This window comes from Otolemur garnettii, unplaced genomic scaffold (assembly GCF_000181295.1).
Source record: "Otolemur garnettii isolate 467f Iridium unplaced genomic scaffold, OtoGar3 scaffold00006, whole genome shotgun sequence".
Classification (NCBI taxonomy): domain Eukaryota; kingdom Metazoa; phylum Chordata; class Mammalia; order Primates; family Galagidae; genus Otolemur; species Otolemur garnettii.
In genome coordinates, this window is record NW_003852401.1 from 33,394,980 (window position 1) to 33,419,179 (window position 24,200).

Genomic DNA, 24,200 nt, shown 5'->3' on the forward strand with positions numbered 1-24,200 from the left:
TGGCATCACAGCTCACAGCAACCTCAAACTCTTGGGCTTAAGTGATTCTTTTGCCTCAGCCTCCCAAGTAGCTGGGACTACAGGCACCCACCACAACGGCTATTTTTCTTATTGCAGTTGTCATTGTTTTAGCAAGCACAGGCTGGGTTCAAACCTGCCAGCCTCCGTGTATGTGGCCGGCACCCTAACCAGTGAGCTACAGACAGGCGCCGCCAGCCAGCATAAGGTTTTTGAGTACTTATTCTCAATACATATATATGAATTTATAAGTTACATATGTATTATTTGATGCTGTTATATTATAAAATATGTCCAAATTGGAAGAGAAAAAACTATAATAAAAATGTGAATATTTCTGAAGTAGTCTTCCTGTAACCCATCCTGGGATCCGCTGTTCTGAATGATGCTTTTCCTGGGTGGTTATCTAGAAAGGTTCTTCCAGCACTGAAACTGAAGTCACTGCTTACACACATAGTTCTTCTATTCTGATATCCTTTCTAAGTCCATTTATTTCATAAAAGGCCTCCTTTTTCTTTTGTTATCTGGGCACTTTTTCCTGTACTTGTTCTTTTCACTTGTGTGCCCTTGGCCTCTTGTATCTGCCGGTTCTGTATCTGTGGATTTAACTAACTGGGGAACAGAATTATTTGGGGAAAAAACACAGTAAAAAGTAAAATACAATAATAAAAAAATATATAATTACACAGCATTTGCATTGTATTAGGTATTATAAGTGATGTAGAGATGATTTCAAATATATCGAAAGATGTTATGTAGGTTATGTGCAAATACTATGGCATTTTATATCAGGGACTTGTGCATCAGTGGATTTTGTTTATTTCTGTTTCTCCAACATTTTTTGTTAGCATTGATGGATTTTAATATCCAAAGGGCTCCTGGAACCAATCCCCTGAGAATACTGAGAGATGGCTATATTCATGTTGCAAATTTTTCTATAGTTCATATGGTATATACCAAGTAGGTGCAGGGAAATTGAACAAGTTAGTTCCTGCCCTCAACTGAGATAGGCCAGCAAATCAGGGGTTATAATCCAGAGGGCTACGGAGACACTGCAGAAGGGCGTGTAAAGAGAGACCTTGTTTGGCAGGAGCTCAAACAAGGCCTCAAACTTGGCCTTATTGCTCAGTCATTGCATCCTCTTCTCTTTGGGGGGATTTAATAAAATTACAGGCTTCTCCAAAAGGTTTTTTTTTCTTCCCCATGGTATTTAATCTTTTCTTTTGGAAAATATAAAATTCTAACCCACTGATTTCAGAAGAGTGCAAGTCATCACATCATTTCCTTATGTTAAGATGCTTACCTTTACATTTGTAAACTTAGATGTTAAGGTTGGAAGGGCTTTGTATAAGACAGAGCCTAAGTAGAAATAACTAAGTAGCTCCTGCTTTTAGGAAGAAGTAAAGTCATTTTCTAGAGGTGCGTCTTCTTGTTTCATTTAAGCAGTATTTTCAAAATGCCTTCTGGGTGGCAAAGGTACTTAATTCTGAAATATATTTCTCACATGGGCATTTACTAAATAAATTCTGAAGAATATAATGGATAATGCTATTGGGAGCAGATTCAGAAATGAAAGAATTGATTAGTTTTTTTCCCTCTCTTTTTTAGGGCAAGTTAAAGTCTTCAGAGCACTGTATACATTTGAACCCAGAACTGTAAGTATTTGGTTTTTAACTTTAAAATTGACATAAAAAGCTAAGGTGATTTCATTTAGACATTTCTTCTGCCCTAAATGGTCTGCCTTCTCTTTGATAAAACTAGGTAACCAATAGGAATGAACGTGGGTCACTTCCCATGCAGTCCAGGGAAGTGTGAGCTAAGCCCCTGGGTTAATTTACACGTCCTTCCAGTCCCTAGATCGTGTTGTTGTCCATCTTACAAAGCTTCTCCACATGTGATGACACTACCTGCTTTCCCATCACCAAGTGACTTGCATATAAAGCAAAGTGACCCTGTCTTAGTCATTCTTCCTCTTGTCCATGTCTCTGCTGTACGCATCTTCCATTGTTATAGTTCCTGGTATCCATCCATAAATCCGCCCATCCATCAACCTCCTATTATAGGCCAGAAACTTGTCTAGGCTTTGGGGATAGTGCAGTGACAACATATAGGACAATCTCATGGAGCTTGCATCCCTGAGGGGAGAGACAGGCAGTAAGCAGATGAATGAACGGATGTGAGTGTCAGGGCTAAGAGCAAAGAGGTTAATGGAGAGAAGAGTGTTCTTTTTCTCAATGAGGGTTCAGGGATGGCCTTTCTACAAAGGTGACATTTGAGAAGAGACCTGGAGGAAGGGAAGGAGCAGAGGGAAGAGCAAGTATAGGTGATACTAGACCTTGAGTTCTTGGTCCCCAAGTCAATAGAAATTGGCACAAGACCAGAAAGACTTAGGCAGGCAGGGCTTTCCTGGGGCTTTTGGCTGAACAAAAGGGAGACAGTTCTGATAAACAGGGCAGCCAGACGGGGTCTCTGAACAAGGGCTGGGGAAATACGGGGTTGTAAAAAGGAAGGTGGGTGTCAACTTTGATGTCATTTGCAGGTGGAGGTGGGATTCTGTTGGTGGCTGTAAACTTGGTGGCCATGCTTCTTTATGCATCACAATATCATTAGCATTTTAAATCTCCACCCCAGGCATGACTGTTAGTGTTAAAATGGGGTTATAATGAGGGAAAGGTCAGGGTAAGGTCAGTATGGGGGTCTATTTTGGCTTGAGGTAGTTAGATCCAGACAGGTCTGTTTTCTTTGCAGCCAGGTTCCTTACCAGTTGGTATCAGCATCTTTGTTCTGGAAGATGTTACTCAAGAGACAGATAATTGGGTAAGGTGCCAAGGTCATGCTTGCAATCCTACTACCCTGGGAGGCTGAGACCCGGGGGGGGGTCGAGGTTATCACTTGGAGATCAGCCTCAGCAAGAGCAAGGCCTCATCTCTACTAAAAAAAAAAAAATTACCCTATAGTCCCAGCTACTTGGAAGGCTGAGACAGGAGGATCACTTTAACCAAGGAGTTTGAGGTTGCTGTGAGCTAAGCTGACACCATGGCACTGTAGCCTGAAGAGCAGAGTGAGACTCTTTCTCAACAAACAAACAAAAAGAGACAGACAGTTGGGCCCCTCTTTATATGGGTATGAGCTGAATTCCAGCAGCTGGGAGGTCATTTGTTTTTGGTCTTCTACAATTAATTAGGCTGGGTCATGCTGCCCCATGTTGCCTCCCCTTCCTGTCAGAAGTGAGGCCCAGGTCTTATCCCTGTACTGTCTCACAAGCAGCATCTTGGTGGATTCCAGAGACAGCAGGGAAGAGAGTGTGGCTTGGAAAGTCGTGAGTAAGGGAATTGGTATAGAAGGCAAGTTCAGAGATTCGGGATTGGGCCAGAGGGCAGCTCAGGTTGGGCCTTGTGGATCTCATTTGAATTTTGCTCTGGGTAAGAATGAAAGTAGTCAAAGGGTTTTGCGTAAAGGAGTGAGGAGATAGCAACGTTTTCGGAGAATTACTATAGCTGAGATGTGGAACACTGACTAGGCAGTGGGAGGGTTTTGACACAGGAATGATTGATTAGTCAGTGAAGCAGGGGATCCAGATGGAGGCAAAGGAGAAAGAAACCAGGGAGGGGAACCTGCAGCCATTGACTTCTCTCTTACACACTAGAAGCTAGAGATTTCCCTCTGTGGGTAGTCAGCTTGCTGCCGCCTTCATCTGGGTTTGCCCTGGGCCCTGCTGTCCTCAGAGTCAGAAGCACCTCAGAAGGTAGCACTGAGCATTAATTCAGCTGCCAGGCCAGGAGCTGCCTTCAAATCCCAGTCACTTTAAAATGGGAGTGAGAGTCATCACTCCATGGTGGAACCCTACCGCGAGCATGGAGTGAGGTGACATTTAATGCCTACCACCTGGTGAGTGCCAGTGAGTGGTGGCAACTAGTAGAGCCAACATGGATGTGAGTGTTCAGGCTTTGTAAACAAAATGTTTCTGGTACAGGAAAGGGATGGTGGGCTTCTAGTTCTCATCAAGCGTTCCATTGACATCACTCCTGTGTGGAATAAGGTGGATAATGGGTAGCTTGTTAGTTTGTAAGGCTAACATAACAAAGTTTCATGGACTGGTTAACCACTGGAAGTTTATTTTGTCTCAATTCTGGAACCTGGAAGTATGAGATCAAGGTATTGATAGGGTTGGTTTCTTCTAAGGCCATTCCCTGCTTGTAAGTGGCTATCGTCTTTCTGTGTCTTTTCATAACCTTTCCTCTGGGTATGCCTATGTTCTAATCTCCTCTTCTTTTTTTAAATTCTTTTCTTTCTTTTTTTTTTTTTTTGAGACAGAGCCTCAAGCTGTCCCCTTTGGGTAGAGTGCTGTGGCATCACAGCTCACAGCAATCTCCAACTCCTGGGCTCAAGCGAGTCTCCTGCCTCTGCCTCCCAAGTAGCTGGGACCACAGGCGCCCGCCACAATACCTGGCTATTTTTTTTTTTTTTTTGGTTGCAGCCGTCATTGTTGTTTAGTGGGCTCTGGCTGGATTTGAACTCACCACCTTGGGTGTACATGGCTGGTGCCTTAGCCACTTGAGCCACAGGCACCGAGCCTAATCGCCTCTTCTTTTTCTTTCTTTCTTTTTTTTTTTAATAGGTTATCTGTTATGAGTAAGTAGTAGGTATTCTTTTTTTTTTTTTTTTTGGCCAAGGCTGGGTTTGAACCTGCCACCTCCAGCATATGGGACCAGCACCCTACCCTTTAGAGCCACAGGTACCACCCCTAATCTCCTCTTCTTATGAACATACCAGTCTTTGGATTGGGGCCTATACTAAAGACCTAATTTTATTTTATTTTTATTTTCTGAGACAGAATCTTACTCTGTTGCCCAGGCTAGACTGCTATGTTGTCAACCTAGCTCACAGAAACCTCAAACTCTTGTGTTCAAGCCCAGCCGGAGCCAGCTAACCAACAATGACAACCAACAAAAATAGGTGGGCGTTGTGGCAGGCAGCTGTAGTCCCAGCTACTTGGGAGGCTGAGGCAAGAGAATCAATCGCTTAAGCCCAGAATTTGAGGTTGCTGTGAGCCGTGACTCTACTGAGGACCACATAATGAGACTCTGTCTAGAAAAAAAAAACTTTGAACTTAAAATGTTATTGTATTTTTAATTTACAGTCCCAAGGATCGTAGGCTTTGGTCAAAAATGACGCCTCAAGCCCTGCTGCCTCCACACGTATCCCCTTTCCTCTTCCTCTCAATCTAGATGTGAAAGGGGTAGTGTCCGCCAGAGCAGGTGGCCTCTGCATCCCACATCCTTCCTGATGGGTTAAGTGCTCGTGTTGTACCTGTTATTAAGTTTTAAATATTATCCCAGAACTATTAAGTTTTAAATATTATCCCAGAACTAGGTTAGCCTTGCATCCTTCTTTCTCTTCTGTTTTCTTTTCTTGTCCTTTTTTGTCTTGTTTTTTATTCTCTCTTTTTGTCTTTCTCTTCTACCTTTTCCCTTTTCCCTTCTCTCTTCTTTTCTTCTCTTTTTTTTTCCTCTTCTTTTCTTTCAAAATTAGGTCTTGCTATGTTACCCAGGCTGGCCTTGAACTCCTGGGCTTAACCCATCTTCCCACCTTTCAGCTTCTCAAGTAGCTGGGACTACAGGCCTTAGTCACCCTATCCAGCTTCTGATATTCTTTTTCTGGGTGAGAATTTCTGTTAGACGATGTTGGAAGCTCAGTTTGGTCTACAGAGTGGTAGATTTATGGAACAGAATGGAGAACCAAGAGATGAACCCATCTACTGATTGCCATTTGATCTTCGGCAAGCCTATCAAAAGTATTCAGTGGAGGAAAGACTCCCTATTTAACAAATGGTGCTGGGTGAACTGGCTGGTGACCTGTAGAAGACTGAAACTGGACCCCCACCTTTCACCATTAACAAAAATTGATTCTCACTGGATAAAAGATTTAAAATTAAGACATGACACTATAAAAATACTAAAAGAGAGTACAGGGAAAACACTTGAAGAAATTGGCCTGTGAGAATATTTTATAAGGAGGACCCCCCAGGCAATTGAAGCTACACCAAAAATACATTACTGGGATCTGATGAAACTAAAAAGCTTTTGTACAGCCAAGAGCACAGTAAGCAAAGCAAACAGACAACCTTTGGAATGGGAGAAGATTTTTGCAGGTTATTCTTCTGACAAAGGTCTGATAACTAGAATCCACAGAGAACTCAAACTAATCAATAAGAAAAGAATAAATAACCCCATTTCTATGTGGGCAAGAGATTTGAATAGAAACTTCTCTGATGAAGACAGGCGCATGGCCTACAAACACATGAAAAAATACTCATCATCCTTAATCATCAGAGAAATGCAAATCAAAACCACTCTGAGATATCATCTAACTCCAGTAAGATTCGCCCACATCACAAAATAAAAAACTACAGATGTTGGTGTGGATGCGGAGAGAAGAGAACACTTCTATACTGCTGGTGGGAATGCAAACTAATATGACCTTTTTGGAAAGAAGTTTGGAGAACACTCAGGGAACTAAAACTAGACCTACCGTTTGATCCTACGATTCCTCTACTAGGTATCAAAAATTATTATTACTAATGATCAAAAATTATTTTACAACAAAGACATTTGCACCAGAATGTTTATTGCAGCCCAATTCATAATAGCCAAGACCTATTAAACAGCCCAAGTGCCTATCCACCCATGAATGGATTAAGAAATTGTGGTATATGTACACCATGGAACACGATGCAGCCATAAAAAGGGATGGAGACTTCACAACTCCTATATTTACCTGGATGGAGCTGGAACATATTCTTCTTAGTAAAGTATCTCAAGAATGGGAAAAAACAGTATCCAACATACTCAATACTACTATGAAATCAATATATAACCACCTACACACTCATACAAATGGCAAAACATAACTATAGTCCAGAAAGTAGAAGGGAAAAGGAGAGAGAGGGAAGAGGAGGGAGGATATGGGAGGAGGGAGGTCATTTGGGGGAACTCACCTAATGTGCATGGTGCAGTGGTACATTTCAAAACTATTAAGAAATGAGTATAATTGTGATGGATGTGTTACTTAGTTCAGAGTAAGCATTTCACATTGTATATCGAAGCAGTACCCTGAACCCCATAAATGCATCAATGTACAAAGTTATGATTTAATAAAAAATAATTAAAAAAATAAAAACATCTTCATAGCAAAAAAAAAAAAAAGTCTGTGGAGAATTTATTTTTTCTTTTTATTAATTTTGGGGGGGCTCCATGTTAACAAATCTGCAAACTTTCACAAATAGATAATGGTTTTTCTAAGCTTTTCATGAAGTATTTGCATAAACTAACAAAATGAATGCCCTTAGAATTATATGTTACCAAGAATATATGGAATGGGAATGGGAATATATGATCCGAAGTTTGTGCTCATGGCTGGCACAGTCTAGTGGACAACAGCTTAGTTGTTCTTTAATCTTGTGGTTCTTCAAGGAGAGAGGCAAGGAGGAATGTGGTTCAAAACCAAAGAACAAGCTGGAAATAGAGAAGTGCTTACTTTATTATATCACTATTTTTCCACTTCTGTTCCATGAATATGATGCCAGGAATTTAAAAGCAGCTCCTCATCGAACAGTTTACATCAAGTATCTTTGTAGTAGTTTCTTAATGGAAAATGTGAATCTTATAGGTAAAATTGGTTTTTTGGGTTTTTTTTTTTTTTTTTGAGACAGAGTCTCACTTTATTGCCCTTGGTAGAGTACCGTGGAGTCACAGCTCACAACAACCTCCAACTCCTGGGCTTAGCCAATTCTCTTGTCTCAGATTCCCAAGTAGCTGGGACTACAGGCGCCCACCACAACACCTGGCTATTTTTTGTTGCAGTTTTGGCCGGGGCCGGGTTTGAACCCGCCACCCTCGGTATATGAGGCTGGCGCCATACTCACTGAGCCACAGGCACTGCCCCTAAAATCGGTTTTTAAAATCATGAAAATGCTTTGTTGTCTGTTCAGCTACCAGCAGTCTGAAAAATTTGGTAGACCACCTGCTTAGCTGAATTAGGGAAAGTGCCCCTACTTTCTTTGGAAGAAGGTATTGTACAGGGGGTAGGACTGTGCATCTGGGAGCTGTGAAGTTAAGAGAGAATCAGCTGTGTGCTGTAATTCCTCAGGGTGAAGAAATAACCTTTTTTCACCTGCCTGAAATGGAGAGCTGTTGCCTCTATTGAGAAACAAGTCTGACCTAATGGGAGGCTTGTGGCCGATACCATTACTGAACAGCAGCCATCAATTTAAAAACCAAAACAGCACTGAGTAGTGAAATAACTGGACTTAGTGGCATTTTCCAAATGATGCACTTTACCAAACCACAAAGGGCAAGAATTGCTTAAAAGACATTGAAAGTTTTTACTGTCTTGGGGTTTATTGCATTTTTAAAAATTAAGATAAAATTGACATAACATAAAATCAGCCATTTTACAGTGATCAGTTTAGTGGCGTTTAGTACATTCACAAAGTTGTGCAATTGCTACCTCTGTCTACTTGCAAAACATTTTTATGAGCCCAAAATAAAACTCTATACCCATTAAGCAGTTACTCCCTATTTTACCCAGATTTTATTACTTATTTTATAAAGAAGACTAATCACAGGATTTCGTGTGTGTGCTTTGTTTTTAGGACCTATTTATTTGGTACTTTTTTGTAACCTTTTTGTTTCAAGGGTGAGTGATCTTATTAAATGTGGACATTTAGAGACCCTTGACTTTTGTGATTTTTTAGAAAGAGGCTAAAACTGTAGGCTAAAACTCCTTAACTTCTCTAAAAACACTGACTGAGGAGGATTACTTAGTAAGACATAACTGGGCAAGATTAACTTTTAGAGATGTATTCAGTAAGAGTGTGGGCCAGGACAGCCCACAGATCTCTGCAAGGCAGTGGACTCTTTCAAAAGTCCAGGAAATGAAGAGTCACTCCAGGAAAATGGTGCAGTTCACATACATCCTGTTTTCCTTACATTGTCTTCTTGTGTTCTTCCCTCCCCTGCCTTTATCTTATCTAAAGGAGAGATGACAAATGGTATTAAAATTGCCAGCAAAGGTCGCCCTGCATGGCTGAGGCATCCAGCTGTGGTGGGGAGTGAGTTCTCTTTCTGGCCTCTTGAAAGTGATCTAGATCACAGCAAGGAAATCTAAAGGAAACAGTGGAACCTCCATAGCTGACCACGTTCCTACATTGACCACCTCAAGTTCACCTAGTTTGGACCAAACATGCGTCACGTATATGTATCAGTATAGTAGGCCTAGTGCCTTATGGCGACCGCCTCTGTATGTTGACCAGTTTGTTACAGTTCCTTGGGTAGTTGACTGACAGAGATTCTACTGTAGTTTGTTTCCCAGTCACTTTGTATATTCATTACATATTAGTAGTGATATTAGTCATCCATCATCAGAACATCTTACAGGCAAATTTGAGAAAATCTTACAGGTCTTTAATTTCTTTTTCTTAAATTCAAATAACAAACAGAAAAAAAGAAAAACTTATTTCAAATAAAATATATGGCATCAGGCTTAATAAATTTCATTTTGCAAAGCTTATGCTTTCTCTGTAAGTGGAAGTATAAATATAGCAAATGCTGCAGGAATGCCTTTTAAAGGACTTTTAGCCTTTTTAAGGGGGTTTCATTAACCAGCATCTGCTAATTTTTATATTTGAATGCCTATTGCTTATAAATACTCATGTATTTGGTTGCTTAAAGTATGATATAGTTGATTTAGTCTTCATTTAGAACCGGGGGGCAATAGCTATAATAATAATATAGATGAGCTTTGAACTGAAATAAATTACTAATGCAGGGTCATGTTTACTGCCCTAGTCTGCTACTGAGAGGAGGTAAATAACTTGAAAAAATGAATGGATGAACTAATTTGTTTCATTAGCATAATTTTTGTTTGTAAGGAATAGTGACTATGATCAGCAATATGAAAGCCTTTCTTTGAAAGGTATTTTTTTCTGCCAAAATTGTGAAAGTAATGCACGCTTTCAGATAGGAAATTTGAAAAATTTGCATAATTGTGATCTTATCCTATGTGAAATTTTCTGCCCTATATTTTTCATTCAACATGATGATGAATGAATGAAACATTTCCTAGTATCTAAAATTTGCTCTCAATAGCCATCGTCCTATTTACTAAGAAAGTTATGATAAGCTGTTATCTACTGATGGGAAGAAAGATGTTTAATTAAAGTGCCTGGCTTTATTCAGAGAGTTTGTAGGCTGTTTTGTTGGTATAGGCCAGAGCATATATGGTCTGTTTAATTAGGTAACCCCTTTGCGCTACCTGTGGTCTTTGGACTGGCTGAGTTACTGCCTCTTATATTTTAGCTCTTTAGACTTATTAATGGTTGAATTATGTATTAATTATTTTTATACATGAAATACTCATTCTTTCTAAACATGAAGAGCTAGGATAATGGATTTCTCAAAGTAAGCATATAGCAGATGTGGATCTTAAAGTGTTTCAGGATTGAGGGCTTGTTTATGAGAAAACCAAGCTTCTGGCTATTTTTCATGGTTTTAATTCTAGATACTTATCCTTTTATGAAAAAGTATATATCACTTTTTGGAAGCAGTTTTAATATGTAAAAATGTCTTGCTTTTGTTGTGGAAGAATATAAGATATGTGTGTGTGGAGGGAATCCTTACTTGATTTATATGTAATTCTTTGAAGTTCATTATCAGAAATGTTCACTCTTCTATTCATCTATTAATTTGTCAATAATGTTTTGTTATATAGCTCACATTACGTTGTTTATAGGGATATGTTACAATTTGCAATCTATGAAATTAAATAAATCATTATATTCTAATTCTTAAAAAAAAAATCACATGCGGTCAAACCTTTCTTTTCTTCCAGCCAGATGAATTGTACTTTGAAGAAGGTGATATTATTTACATTACTGACATGGTAAGCCCAGCCGAAATTTTACAACATTATCTATGTACTAATGATATATAAGACTGTTTTATGTAGCTGTATTATTGTAAATTATTTAAATGTATATGTATGTAGAAGTACATATGTACAAGTCTATCCATTTTAGCACAATTTATAGTAGCATAAGATTAAAAGTAACCTTTTCCATCAGTAAGACAGTAGTTGAATAAGCTTTGGTCTGTCCACAAATAAAATATTATGCAGCTATGGAAAGGAATGAGGAATATCTCCATATGCTATTATGGCATAATTTTAATAATTTCAGTGAAAGAAGAGCAATGTGAAAAAATGTAGGTATTGTGCCCTCTCTTACCTAAGGAAAAGTGAGAGGATATATATATACCTATTTTCCTCAATTTAAAAGGTCTGGTGCTGAGCAGCTAGGGTGCCAGACCCATACACCAGAGCTGGCGGGTTCAAACCCAGCCCGGGCCTGCCGAATAACAATGACAACTACAACGAAAAAATAGCTGGGTATTGTGGCAGGTGCTAGTAGTCCCAGCTACTTGGGAGGCTGAGGCAAGAGAATCGCTTAAGCCTAAGAGTTTGAGGTTGTTGTGAGCTGTGATGTCATGGCACTCTACGGAGGACGACATAGTGAGACTGTCTCAAAAATAAATAAAAGAATAAAATAAAAGGTCAAAGGATGAGTCATAAAATTTACTTTTACTCTATGTAGAGGAAAGGTAGTAGGACAGAATAAAGATAGATGGAAGATGGACTTTTTAAAAAATTATACCTTGTTGGCTTGATGCCTGTAGCTTAGCAGTTACAGCACTGGCCACATACATCTGGGCTGGTGGGTTCAAACCCAGCCCAGGCCTTGCCAAATAACAATGACAACTGCAACAAAAATAAAGCCAGGCATTGTAGCAGCTGTAGTCACAGCTATTTAGGAGGCTAAGGCAAGAGAATTGCTTAAGCCAAAGAGTTGGAGGTTGCTGTGAGCTGTGACAGCACAGTGCTCTACAGAGGGTGACATAGTGAGACTCTGTATCAGATAAATAAATAAAAATAAATTATACCTTGTTTTGAAGATTTGACTTTGGAATTATATAAACTTTTACTTAGTTATAAATTTAAATAGTAAAAAGCAATTCCTAAAAGTTAAAAGCAGAATGAATTCAATTAGCTTAGTTGTATCCTGGTAATTGGTACAATCACACAGAAAGGGAGTATTCCAAGTGTCTTTAAAAGTTAGCAGTTTGGCCTATGGCTCAAAGGTGTAGGCACTGGCCCCATACGTTGGGGGTGGCAAGTTCAAACCCAGCCCCGGCTAAAAACTGCAAAAAAACTTAGCAAACTTAACAGTTTGATTGAACATCCCTAGTAGATATATAAAGTACAAAATGAAACAAATAATTAAACTTTTGTTTTTTTTAATAATTTGTCTCATTCTGTTGCCCTGGGTAGAGTGCTGTGGTGTCATAGCTCACATCAACCTCAAACTCTTGGGCTCAAGAAATTCTTTTGCCTGAGCCTCCGGAGTAGCTGGGACCACAGGTACCTGCCACAGTGCCCCAAAATAAACTATTTGAATCACGACCATGTTAGAGAAGTGCTGGCATTGCTAATTCTCAGACTGTTGTGGTTTAGAGCAAATGAGTCATTAGATCAGTGATGTTGATAAACCAGGATTTTCAGCATGGCAAAAAGGGTATACAGATGTAAGATTAATAATGTTAAGTAAAAGCTACGTTGTCTTTCATTTGAATCGGAAGGATTGTTGTATTTTATCTAAAACAAAACAAATAAAACTATTTCCTGCTCTGCTTTTTGACAGGGCCTACAAAAAATGACCCACCTAATAATAATTATGTTGTTTCTTTACTTTGAGAAATAGCCAGTACCAGCTCTGAGGCAGCAGGTGTACATATCAAATCCAGAACATTTTATGATGAAAAAACAAAGAAGCTCCCAAAGACTAGTAGGGTCGTGTAGAAAAGACTCAAGAACTAACTAGAAGAGGCTCCCACTGGCCAGACAGACATACGATGATTTGAGTATCAGTTAGGGCAACAACTCTCAAGGATTGAAAACACACTAAATATGTTTAAATTTTACGAGTTCCTAATGTTACTTTAAAGCAAGCCAACATGATTGGTTAGCATAGGAAAATGCTAGGGAACCAACTTTTCATTCTGACAACTGTTAAGGAGAAGAATCAACTTTTTTTTCTCCCTATGAGCCTCATCTCTGGGTAATCTTAGAGTTGATGAGGGAAAGTTTCTCTTCGAAGACATATTCTAGTTATGTAAATGAAGAAGGAATGATAGGATTATGTCACCATTTTGCAGCTTCTACAAAATAATGGACCCAGACGTTGATCATCACTGGCTACTAATAATACAAAAATATGCCAGCCAGACATTATGTATTTCCCAGTAAGAGAAATCAAAACTACCTGTAAAATAGCTTTGCCCCCAAATTTGAAGCTGAATCTAAGTAAGGCTCACTAACAAATAATTTATAGTTAATACGGGGAAATAAGGAACAGGTTTAATGATAACAGTGATGCAACAGACAAAATCTATAGCATTTGAAAGTATAGAACAAACTGGTTTCTTTACCAAATATATCCTAAGAGCTAAAACGGAATGAATTAAAAGAAACTTAAGAGACAAATCAATCAATCATATTGTATGGTCCTTATGTGAATCTCAAATTACGGAGCAATTGGGGAATTTGAGCATTGATCTAGATATCAGATGATATTAAGGAATTATTGGTGAAAAAATAAGCTGTGTGATAATGGCATAATTGTTTTAGAAAAAGTCATTATCTTTCAGAAATATGTACTGAAATATTTATAGATGAAATAATATGATGTCTAGAATTCATTTCAAAATAATCCATTAGGTGAGGGAGGTTGCGGCAGGCATAGACCAAACAGTATCGGCCATGAGTTGATGCTTCGTGCAGTTGGGAAATTAGTATATATGTAAGTTCATTGTATTGTTCTTTTTACTTTAGTGTAGGTTTGAATTTTTCTATAATAAAAAATTACCCCCCCCAAATTAAGACAACATAAGGAAGTCTTTAGGACCACTTCCCCATGCTCCCTCCAAAAGAAATGCCTTGAAACTAAGAGAAATTAAACTCTAGACAAAAAATATCATATGACAAGTTTAAACTAATATAGTTATTTTCCTTCTCCTGCATATTATCTGTTTGCTTTGTTTGGTTGTTGAGGCTCTGTGATGAAGCACATTTGATTTGTTGCAGACAGACGCATATATATTTGCAATTTAATGATAAGGGAAATGGACATCCATAGCTAGCATGTGAGGACTGATGAATGTGGGTAGGGCGGAGGGTCACTTTGTAGGACAGGTGTGCCCTAGGAACTAAAAGGTTTTAAAAGTGATTGAACGCAAACTGGATTTGGTCCCACTTAAATTACCTCTTCATTTACCAGAGTGATACCAATTGGTGGAAAGGCACCTCCAAAGGCAGGACTGGACTAATTCCAAGCAACTATGGTGAGTGTTGCCCAAGTGGGTTTACTTTATACTTTGTTCACTTTCCGTAATCTGGTTCTTGCAGCCTTTCTACTTGCTATTATAAACTGAAAAAACTATGGAGTTGTTTAGGACAGTCTCAGACATTTTCCACTCTGTGACCTTTGTGTTAATAAAATGGCTGGACACCAGACGTGCTTGGGACTCCTTGGTCTAAGGGAATGCAGTGTAGCATTTTTGAAAGAACCCAAGATTTCTAAGGAAATGCCTATGGTTTACTTTGTTCAACTCTTACAACAATTTTTTTGTAATGCTGTTAAGCTAAATCTCCCAAGTCATTTCTTAGATTAGCCTTTCTTTCTTGATGAAGCCTTATTAATTTGTACTTGGTGCAGAGATATTTATCATTGCTTATCATGGTAGTTTGGGAAGCTTGAATGATGAAGCTGGCTCTTGCCACGAAGATGTGTCTAACTGGAAGAGGAAAATACAGCAGAGTAAAGCCAAAAGAGCACAGGTCAATAAGGGCCTTTTTAATCCTTTTCTTTCACTTCCTGATAACAGAGCACCTTAATTAAACACCAGTTTCCCCTTCGGTATAATGACAGGGTTGACTTAGATCACTTTTAAGATTCCCTTAGATTTTGGCATCAGATGAGTTCTTTTTTTTTTTTTGAGACAGGGTCTCACTATGTCATCCTCAGTAGAGTGCTGTGGCATCATAGCTCTCAGCAACCTCAAAGTCTTGGGCTTAAGCAATTCTCCTGCCTCAGCCTCCCACGTAGCTGGGACTGCAGGTGCCTGGCTATTTTTAGAGAGGAGGTCTCACTCTGGGTCAGGCTGGTCTCCAACCCATGGGTTCAGGTGATCCACCCGCCTTGGCTTCCCAAGTGCTAGGATTATAGGTGTGAGCCACAAATCTGGCTCTCTGATGAATTCTTAAAGCAGTAGTGCTGGCATCAGGGACCAGTTCCAGGCACTGGAGAGAGACTTGGACAATTTTAGGGAAGGTACTGAGGAGCTCCTAGAGCATGGGGGGTGAGGGCTTAGGCTTGGGGTCCAGCACAGGGTCTCTGCTTGCTCTGGTTTAATGGTGTTACTGTTTGGGTTTTTTTTTTTCAACAAAGTCTCAGTCTGCTGCCCTGGGTAGAGTGTGCCATGGCATCATAGCTCACAGCAGCCTCAAACTTTTGTGCTACAAGCAATCCTCTCGTAAAGGATGGGTTTTGATGGGTTTTGACAAATACATACACCTCCCAACTAGCTGGGACTACAGGTGCCCACCATCATGCCTGGCTAGTTTTTCTATTTTTAGTAGAGATGGGGTCTCGCTTTTGCTCAAGCTGGTCTCGAACTCCTGAGCTCAAGCAATTCACACCTCAACCTCTCAAGTATTGCTGTTGTTTGCCAAAAAGATTTTAAACATTTCTATACTCTTCTAAGCCTTTAAAATCCCAAATACATTTTTAGAGGGCACTGCATTTCCTGCCTTGGTGATAGACTCTGAGGGTGGAAGATGAGCCTCTGCTGCTCTGGGCCCCTGTTGGCCCAGGAAGTGTCCTGCAATAGCCCTTTAATGGTGGGAGGAGGTGACCCGGAAGTTTATCTGAACAACTGGCTTCCTTTGAGCATTCTTACTGATTCTAGGATGATAGTGAACATGGTTTCCTTTCCTTAGCGGTAGGTAGGTATGCTATTTTTGTTCCTAAGTACAGGACAAAAATATTTCCCTTTATCTCCTTCTATATGCAGACGCAAAACAGAATCAGAATTATTTTCAGGCATCTTCAAAATAGGGTGCTATATGGAATGTAAAAATGAACATCAGATACTTTCCTTTGCATTTTTGTGACTGTTTATTAAATACTTGAGTAAACTCTGAAGTCATGCAGGTCTGTTTGTTTTTGTTTACACTTTCAGCTCATTGCTGTGGTATTGCCTTATGCTTGGCTTGGTTTCATTTACCAATTTAATTCAGTTCCTTTTAAAACAGGGACTATCCATTTGCTTTTCTGTTATTTTTTGCCCACATTAAGTAAGGGACACTGTATTGTCCAAGGCCCTTGGGTGCCTGTGGTGCCTGTGGTGCTTCCATGAATCATTGGGTGACATTTCAACATTGGGTTTGCACTTTTTGTTTTCAATCTAGTGGCTGAGCAGGCAGAATCCATTGACAATCCATTGCATGAAGCTGCAAAAAGAGGTAGGTGTGATTTCTTTGATTGAGTAAAAGTTTAGATGGGTTTTAACAAATACATACACCTGTGTAACCAATACCTGGATGGCAATCTCTAGACCTATGTCTATCATGCCAGAAGGTTCTCTGTCCACTTTCCCTGTTAAACCCCCTGCCTCCTCCAGAGGTGATGTCTATTCTGATTCTTATCATTTTAGGGAGGTAAGTGTGATTTTATTCTTAAAATTTTAGTCTTTTGAGCGCTTTTCTTACCCTGTGCTCAGTGACAAGGAGAGGCAACAGAAAAGCGTGGTTTATCATTTCCAAAGCTCAAAGGCTGGCATGAAAGAGAAAGAGAGAGAGATGTAAAATATGACATGCCCAGTACAGTGACCAAAGTGGGCTTAAATTAAACAGGTATAGAGACTACAGTGAGTGGCTGGAGGGCTGGAGGGTGGAAAGATCAAGGGGGGACAGCTTTAGGAGAGTGTGGGAGCCTTGAAGGTTTGTGGGCTGGGGAGGGAGCAGCAGGGGTGAGTCTAGGGAAAAGCCATGGCCAGACAGTGATGAGTCTTATCTTAGGCTTTATTCTGTAGATCAGAAGTTATCAACGAGGGGTGATTTCTTCAAATCCCAGGAAAATTTGGCAATATCAGAAGATATTTTGGCCATCATGACTAAAGGGGTGCTACTGGCATCTTTTGGTTAGAAGTGGAGTGTATCAGTGCCTGGGACAGCCCCTACAACAAATCCGACTCCACATGCCCATAGGGCCGCTGTCCAGAAACCCTGCTATAGATAATGGAAAGTTTTTGTAAAGCCTCAGTGAACTCTGTTTCGTGCTATTTTAGATTTTTTTGAAATCTGAATGTGCAAAAGGAAATTATTGGTTTAAGATTACGCATAAGTAGGACTACTAAACTGATACTTTAAAAATTCTTCCTAAATTAGATACTAAGAGCATTAGCCTGAGGATTTTAAATTAATGGTTATACTTTAGCTACATGTAGGAGCAGCAGCTTTGAGTACATTGTTTAACGTTTCTTTTCTTGTAAGAAATGAAAATGCATTGTAAATATGAATGTGAATAGTATCTACTACTTGTTCCAAGATTTGATTGTTTTTTTCTCAAGTTCTAGGAAAAAGTATGTAGAACAGTAGAACCTCCGTAGTTGACCACTGCCCTACGAAGATCACCTCCTTAAGTTGATCTAATTTCCAGAGATCAGACATGCACCACATGTGCATGTCAGTGTGGTAGGCCTAGTTCTTAAGTTGACCACCTCTGTATGTAACCAGTTTGTTATAGTCCCTTGGGTGGTCAATGTACAGAGGTTCTACAGTATATATTTTTTTACAGCTTTTGAAATCCCAAATATACCTTTACAGTACACACAGCATTTCCAGCCCTGATCATAGACACAGCAATGCTTTAAGTAGAACCATTTAGGCAACTCTTCCCATTAACCTACCATTAAAAATTGATGTTAATGCTTTCCATTAATAAACTGAAAGTTCAAATATACCACAATAAATGCATTAAGGGGCAGGTCTTAATTTAAGGCATGCTGATTAATCCATTGCAAATGGAAATTTATGCAGGATGAAATTGATTTCAAAGCAAAACAAACATTAAAAGCTTTTTTCTTATTTTTATAAATGTAAAATTCTTTCAGGCAACTTGAGCTGGTTGAGAGAGTGTTTGGACAACCGAGTGGGTGTTAACGGCTTAGACAAAGCTGGGAGCACAGCCTTATATTGGGCTTGTCACGGGGGCCACAAAGGTATGTTGTTTGTAATTGTGAAGTTTCTGTGCTGCTGAAAGTGTGTTTCACCTAAGGGAGTCTGACTCACAAAAATGAAAATGAAATTCCCTGGCTATTCTTTTTGGAATATCAGCTTCTAGCTTATTCCAGGAAGCTCTGTAGAACAGTGGGTAGAATGTGGTTAGTCAGCCTCACTGCCTGGGTCTCTCTCACTTGAAAAGCTGGAAACTTCCTTTCCTCTCTCAGGCTTAGAAGGTTACCAGAAAACAAAAGTAATGGAAAAAACAAACCCACTATCTAATCTTAGAGAAGGAAAGGGCAGAACTGACTCCTCTGGTTTAGCCTTTCTCAAGGTATGCTTTTATGATTTGCATTTTAAGTTCAATGCAAACTATTAGTTTCAGGAGAAAGATAACATTCACTTAAGTTTGTGAGTCACTTGATACTTTCTGTGTTATAATCAATAATAATGATAGGCTGGGCACCTGTAGCTCAGCAGCTAGGGCGCTGGCTACATACACTGGGGCTGGTCAGTTCAAACCTGGCCCGGGCCAGCTAAACAACAAAGAGGACTGCAACTACAACAACAAAATAGCCAGGAACTGTGGCGGGCGCCTGTAGTCCCAGGTTCTTGGGAGGCTGAGGCAAGAGAATCACTTAAGCCCAGGAATTTGAGCTTGCTGTGAGCTATGATGCTACGGCACTCTACCAAGAGTGACTCTACCGATAGTGAGACTCTATTTCAAAAATAATAATAATAATAATAATGACAAACTGAATGTCTAGATGTATTTCATCCTGGCCAAAATTCTACCACCTACTCTCTTTCTTCCCCTCTCTAAATAAAAAAAACAAACCCAATAGCAATGAGCAGTGAAGAACCCAACAAATTAAATAGCATAGCCAAAGGAAAATTTGTGACTGTCCCAAAAGAAAACTACCTTATTTTAGCTAATAAGCATAATTTAATTTTATGAATACAAAGCATTATAATGAATATTAAAATATGCCTATAATTGAAATCATCTGAAAATACAAAAACCAAAACTATTAGAAAAAACATTTTCCCTTAAATAATTCTACTTTTTAGATTCTTAAGTTTTTCCATTTACATGCATTTGTTAAAATTTTCCTTTCTTTTCTTTTCTTTTTTAAATGTTGAGACAAGAGTCTCACTGTAGTCTGGGCAACAGTCATAGCATTGGCCTAGCTCATAGCAATCTCAAACTCCTGGGTTTAAGTGATCCTCCTGCCTCAGCCTCCTGAGTAGGTAGAACTATGGGTACCAGCCACAATGCCGAGCTCATTTTTCAATTTTTAGTAGAGACAAGTTTTCACTCCTATTCATGCTGATCTCAATCTCCTGAGTTCAAAGGTTCCTTCTGTCTTGGCCTCACAGAGTGCTAGGACTATAGACCCCTGCACCTAGCCCCAAATTATTGTAATAATAATAATAATAATTATTATTAGACCCTCAGTAGAGTGCTGTAGCGTCACAGTTCACAGCAACCTCTAGCTCTTGGGCTTAGGTGATTCTCTTGCCTCAGCCTCCCGAGTAGCTGGGACTACAGGCACCTGCCACGATGCCCAGCTATTTTTTTTATTGTTGCAGTTTGGCCAGGGCCAGTTCGAACCCACCACCCTCGGTATATGGGGCTGGTGCCCTATGCACTGAGCCACGGCCATTGCCCCTCAAATGTTTTTTGACACGGGCATTGCCCCTGAAATGTTTTTTGAAGGTTCTTCCAAAGAATCATCTTTTTAAAAATTTATTAAGCCTAGGACTAGGGTAGGTGGCTCAAGCCTGTAATCCTAACACTCTGGGAGGCCCAGGTGGGCGATTGCTTAAGCTCAGGAGTTTGAGACCAGTCTAAGCAAGAGTGAGATCCCATTTCTAAAAATAGCCGGGCATTATGGCAGGTGCCTATGGTCCCAGCTACTTGGAAGGCTGAGGCAAAAGGATTGTTCGAGTCCGAGAGTTTGAGGTTGCTGTGAGCTATGACGCCATGGCACTCTACGAGGGTGATAGAGTGAAGCTTTGTCTCAAGAAAAATTAAGCCTAGATGTGTTAGACATTTTACTGTCAAATAATTTCTTTTCTATTTGAATTTCAGATATAGTGGAAATGTTATTTACTCAACCAAACATTGAACTGAACCAACAGGTGAGACTGCTTATGTGGAAATCCTTGAACACACCCTACCTTCTTATTAGTACAGAGCAACTTATGGGTATCTAAAGTATTTTAATCAAAATACCTTAAGCACATAGTTTAAAAGTGGAGATCCCCAGGGAGACAAGAAAGGATGGCAAAGACCAAATTGCTCAGACTGGAGAAGGGGGATGGGGAGTTTGAGAAAGTTACCAGTCAAGGGAGAAAAAAGAAATTCACTGATTAACTTTCACATTTTGGAAAACTGTATCAAAAGTGTATAAAACAGTGTAGACATCTTAGATACAAAAAAAAGTAAATAAAAGTCAATCATTAATATATTAAATATAGAATCAAAAAGTTATGTAAACAGCAAACACTATTTAGATAGCCTCAATAATGCAAACATTTTGTAGTAATATAACCAAAAACTTTGATCAGATACATTGGACAGAACCGAGGAGGAAGAACTGTTATTATTGTATTAAAATTCAAATGGTACAAAAGCACTGCCCTACTCCTCCTGACATCTCACTTTCAGCTCCGAGCTCTTTCTCGTCCGTACCTTCCTATTACTAAAGTGTAGGAGTTTGGAGCTCTCCTGTCATGCATCATCTTCATATGTATTTGGGCTTCCTATGGGCAGGAGAAGGGTACGCTTGTCAGCTGGCCCCACTCTGATCGTCCAGCACCCAGTTCTTCCTCTTCGGTTCTGTCCAATGTATCTGATCAAAGTTTTTGGTTATATTACTACAAAATGTTTGCATTATTGAGGCTATCTAAATAGTGTTTGCTGTTTATATAACTCTTTGATTCTATATTTAATATATTAATGATTGACTTTTATTTACTTTTTTTTGTATCTAAGATGTCTACACTGTTTTATACACTTTTGATACAGTTTTCCAAAATGTGAAAGTTAATCAGTGAATTTCTTTTTTCTCCCTTGACTGGTAACTTTCTCAAACTCCCTATCCCCCTTCTCCAGTCTGAGCAATTTGATCTTTGCCATCCTTTCTTGTCTCCCTGGGGATCTCCTATACTTGTCTTCTGTGTTATATCTTCACTTTTCTGTGTCCTGTGGCCTCCTGTTGTCAAAGAACATCTTCAAATAGATTATTGAGAAACAGGAGCTTGGGATTGATTTTTTTTGGCTGATAAGAATTCTAGGTTAGGCTCAGCATCTGTAGCACAGTGGTTACAGTGCCAGCCACATACACTGAGGCTGGCATGTTCAAGCCCGGCCTGGGCCAGCTAAACAACAATGACAACTGCAACAAGAAAATAGCCAGGCGTTGTGGCGGGCACCTGTAGTCCCATCTGCTTGGGAGGCTGAAGCGGGAGAATTGCTTGAGCCTAAGAGTTTGAGGTTGCTGTGAGCTATGATGCCACGGTACTCTACTGAGGGTGACATAGTGAGACTCTGTTTCAAAAAAAAAAAGAATTCTAGTTTGAAAATAATTTCCCTCAGAAGTTTTTGTTTATCTAGGAGAAATTTGAATGTGTGAAACAGAGAAATTTCTTTCTGAAATGATGGGAAATCCTGATAGGCTTCTCTGAGTGGTGTAAAGGCTGTGCACAGGCTTACAGTCAACATGCTTCTGCTCTGGGCTCCTGGCACTGCAGAAGGAACCTACATTTCTGGCAGGGCCCTCAGAAGTTTGAAGACATGACTAGTATCTAGTGTTCTGTGTTGCCTTTGAGAGGTTTAATGCCCTTTTGATTCCCATCCTTTTATGTGTGATTTGCTTTTTCTCTCACTAAGAGTCTTTTTTTTTTTTTTTTTGAGACAGTCTCACCATGTTGCCCTGAGTAGAGTGCTGTGGCGTCACAGCTCACAGCAACCTTGTGGTGTCACAGCTTACAGCAACTTCAGACTCTTGGGCTTAAGCGATTCTCTTGTCTCAGCACTCCAAGTAGCTGGGACTACAGGCGCTCGCCACACGCCCAGCTATTTTTTAGTGCAGTTGTCATTGTTGTGTAGCAGGCTCAGGCCAGGCTCGAACCCACCAGCTTTGGTATATGTGGCTGATGCCCTGTTCACAGAGCTACAGGCGCCAAGCCTTTTTTTTTTTTTTTTTTTTTAAGACAGAGTTGGACTCTATCATCCTGAGTAGAGTGCTGTGGCATCACAGCTCATAGCAACCTCAAACTCTTGGGCTTAAGCTATCCTCTTACCTCATCCTCCCAAGGAGCGGGGACAACAGGCGCCCACCACAACACCTGGCTAGTTTTTCTATTTTTTTTTTTAGTAGAGACAGGGTCTCACTCTTGCTTAGGCTGGTCTTAAACTCCTGAGCTGAGGCAATCCACTTGCCTTAGCCTCCCAGAGTGCTAGGATTCCAGGCATGAGCCACAGCACCTGGCCTCTCACTAGGTGTTCTAACATTTTACAGTGATGTGACTTCATGGGCGTCATTTTCCAATAATTTTATAATGAACTCTTTCAGGCTGGAAAATTATCTTATATTGTTAGTTTTTTACTTTTTATATAACTGTTTTCTTTGTTCTTTTGGTTCCAGAATGCCCATTAGTAAGATGTTGGATCACTTAAGTTGAACCTCCAGTGTTCTTAGTTTTTCTCAGAGATTTTCTCACCTTTGTTTTTTCTTTTTAATTTTACAGAGCTTTGCATCGATTTTCTGTTGCTTTGTAGCAAATTACCACAAGTTTAGCAGCTTATAGTTTTTGCAGGTCAGAATTCTGGGTATGGCATAGCTAGGTTCTCTGTTCCGAGTGTCTATAGGCTAATGTCAAGGTTTAACTAAATTAAAACCTAAATCAATGTGTACTTTCCTTTGAATCTTTATTTTAAAATTGCTTTTTTCTGTTTATATTATCATAGAACAAGTTGGGAGACACAGCTTTGCACGCTGCTGCCTGGAAGGGTTATGCAGATATTGTCCAGTTGCTTCTGGAAAAAGGTAAAGTTTGGACTTTATCTGGTCTTTGATTACCTTAAAAAATAGGCTATATCAAATTATACCATTTGAAATAGTAGGAAGAATAATAGTCTCCTTATTTTAAAACTGGGGTCTTGATCTACTCTGTATCACAGTTGTTATGAAAGATGAAATTTTAGGGTTTATTTGTGTTAGTTTTTAGTATAAATTAACATAGTGGCAAGCTATATATGTGATACTTTTAGTAAGAGCTTGCTGTACATTTCTGCAGGATTGTAGGATTAGAAGGAAGGGTTGTGGGTGGTGTATGTGTGCATGTGCCGGGGGAGATCCTGTCTGAGAAACCTGTGTGGGCAAATTTGCTAAGGTCCCTGTTCTCACAGGAAAATCTTGATAGATAAGAAAGAATGCTGTGGCTATTGGATCCTGATTTGAGTTGAGCAGGTGCTAGATATACAGAGAACACAAGAGGATACCTTGATTCTCTGATTTACAAGGCAGAGGGAGCAGTGAAGTTATAGGCTGACCATCCATCCATCCATTTGACCCAGAAGTATTAATTAACTCTTAAAGGGAGCCAAGCATATCACCCATACCACACCCTGGTCCCAAAGCCTATAATGTAGAATGTTTGAGTCCCCAAGCCACAAGTCATGGAATCACCGTCGTTAGGGCTCTTCATAACAAAGTGGTGAGATGCATGGCAGGAAATGTTTTAGATATTAAGTATGTGGATGATGTCAGCTCCAAGTC

At 39.7% G+C, this 24,200-nt stretch overlaps 1 protein-coding gene across 1 annotated transcript in view; it reads left to right on the forward strand.

Annotated features, from left to right (window-relative positions):
- OSTF1 (osteoclast stimulating factor 1) overlaps positions 1-24,200 on the forward strand; it is a 59,586-nt gene that overhangs the window by 26,290 nt on the left and 9,096 nt on the right. The window contains exons 2-8 of the mRNA XM_012814072.1: positions 1,627-1,673; positions 10,909-10,959; positions 14,408-14,471; positions 16,600-16,653; positions 18,303-18,410; positions 20,507-20,556; positions 23,390-23,468. Of these exons, the coding sequence (XP_012669526.1) occupies positions 1,627-1,673; positions 10,909-10,959; positions 14,408-14,471; positions 16,600-16,653; positions 18,303-18,410; positions 20,507-20,556; positions 23,390-23,468 (453 nt within the window). The remainder of the gene's footprint in view (positions 1-1,626; positions 1,674-10,908; positions 10,960-14,407; positions 14,472-16,599; positions 16,654-18,302; positions 18,411-20,506; positions 20,557-23,389; positions 23,469-24,200) is intronic.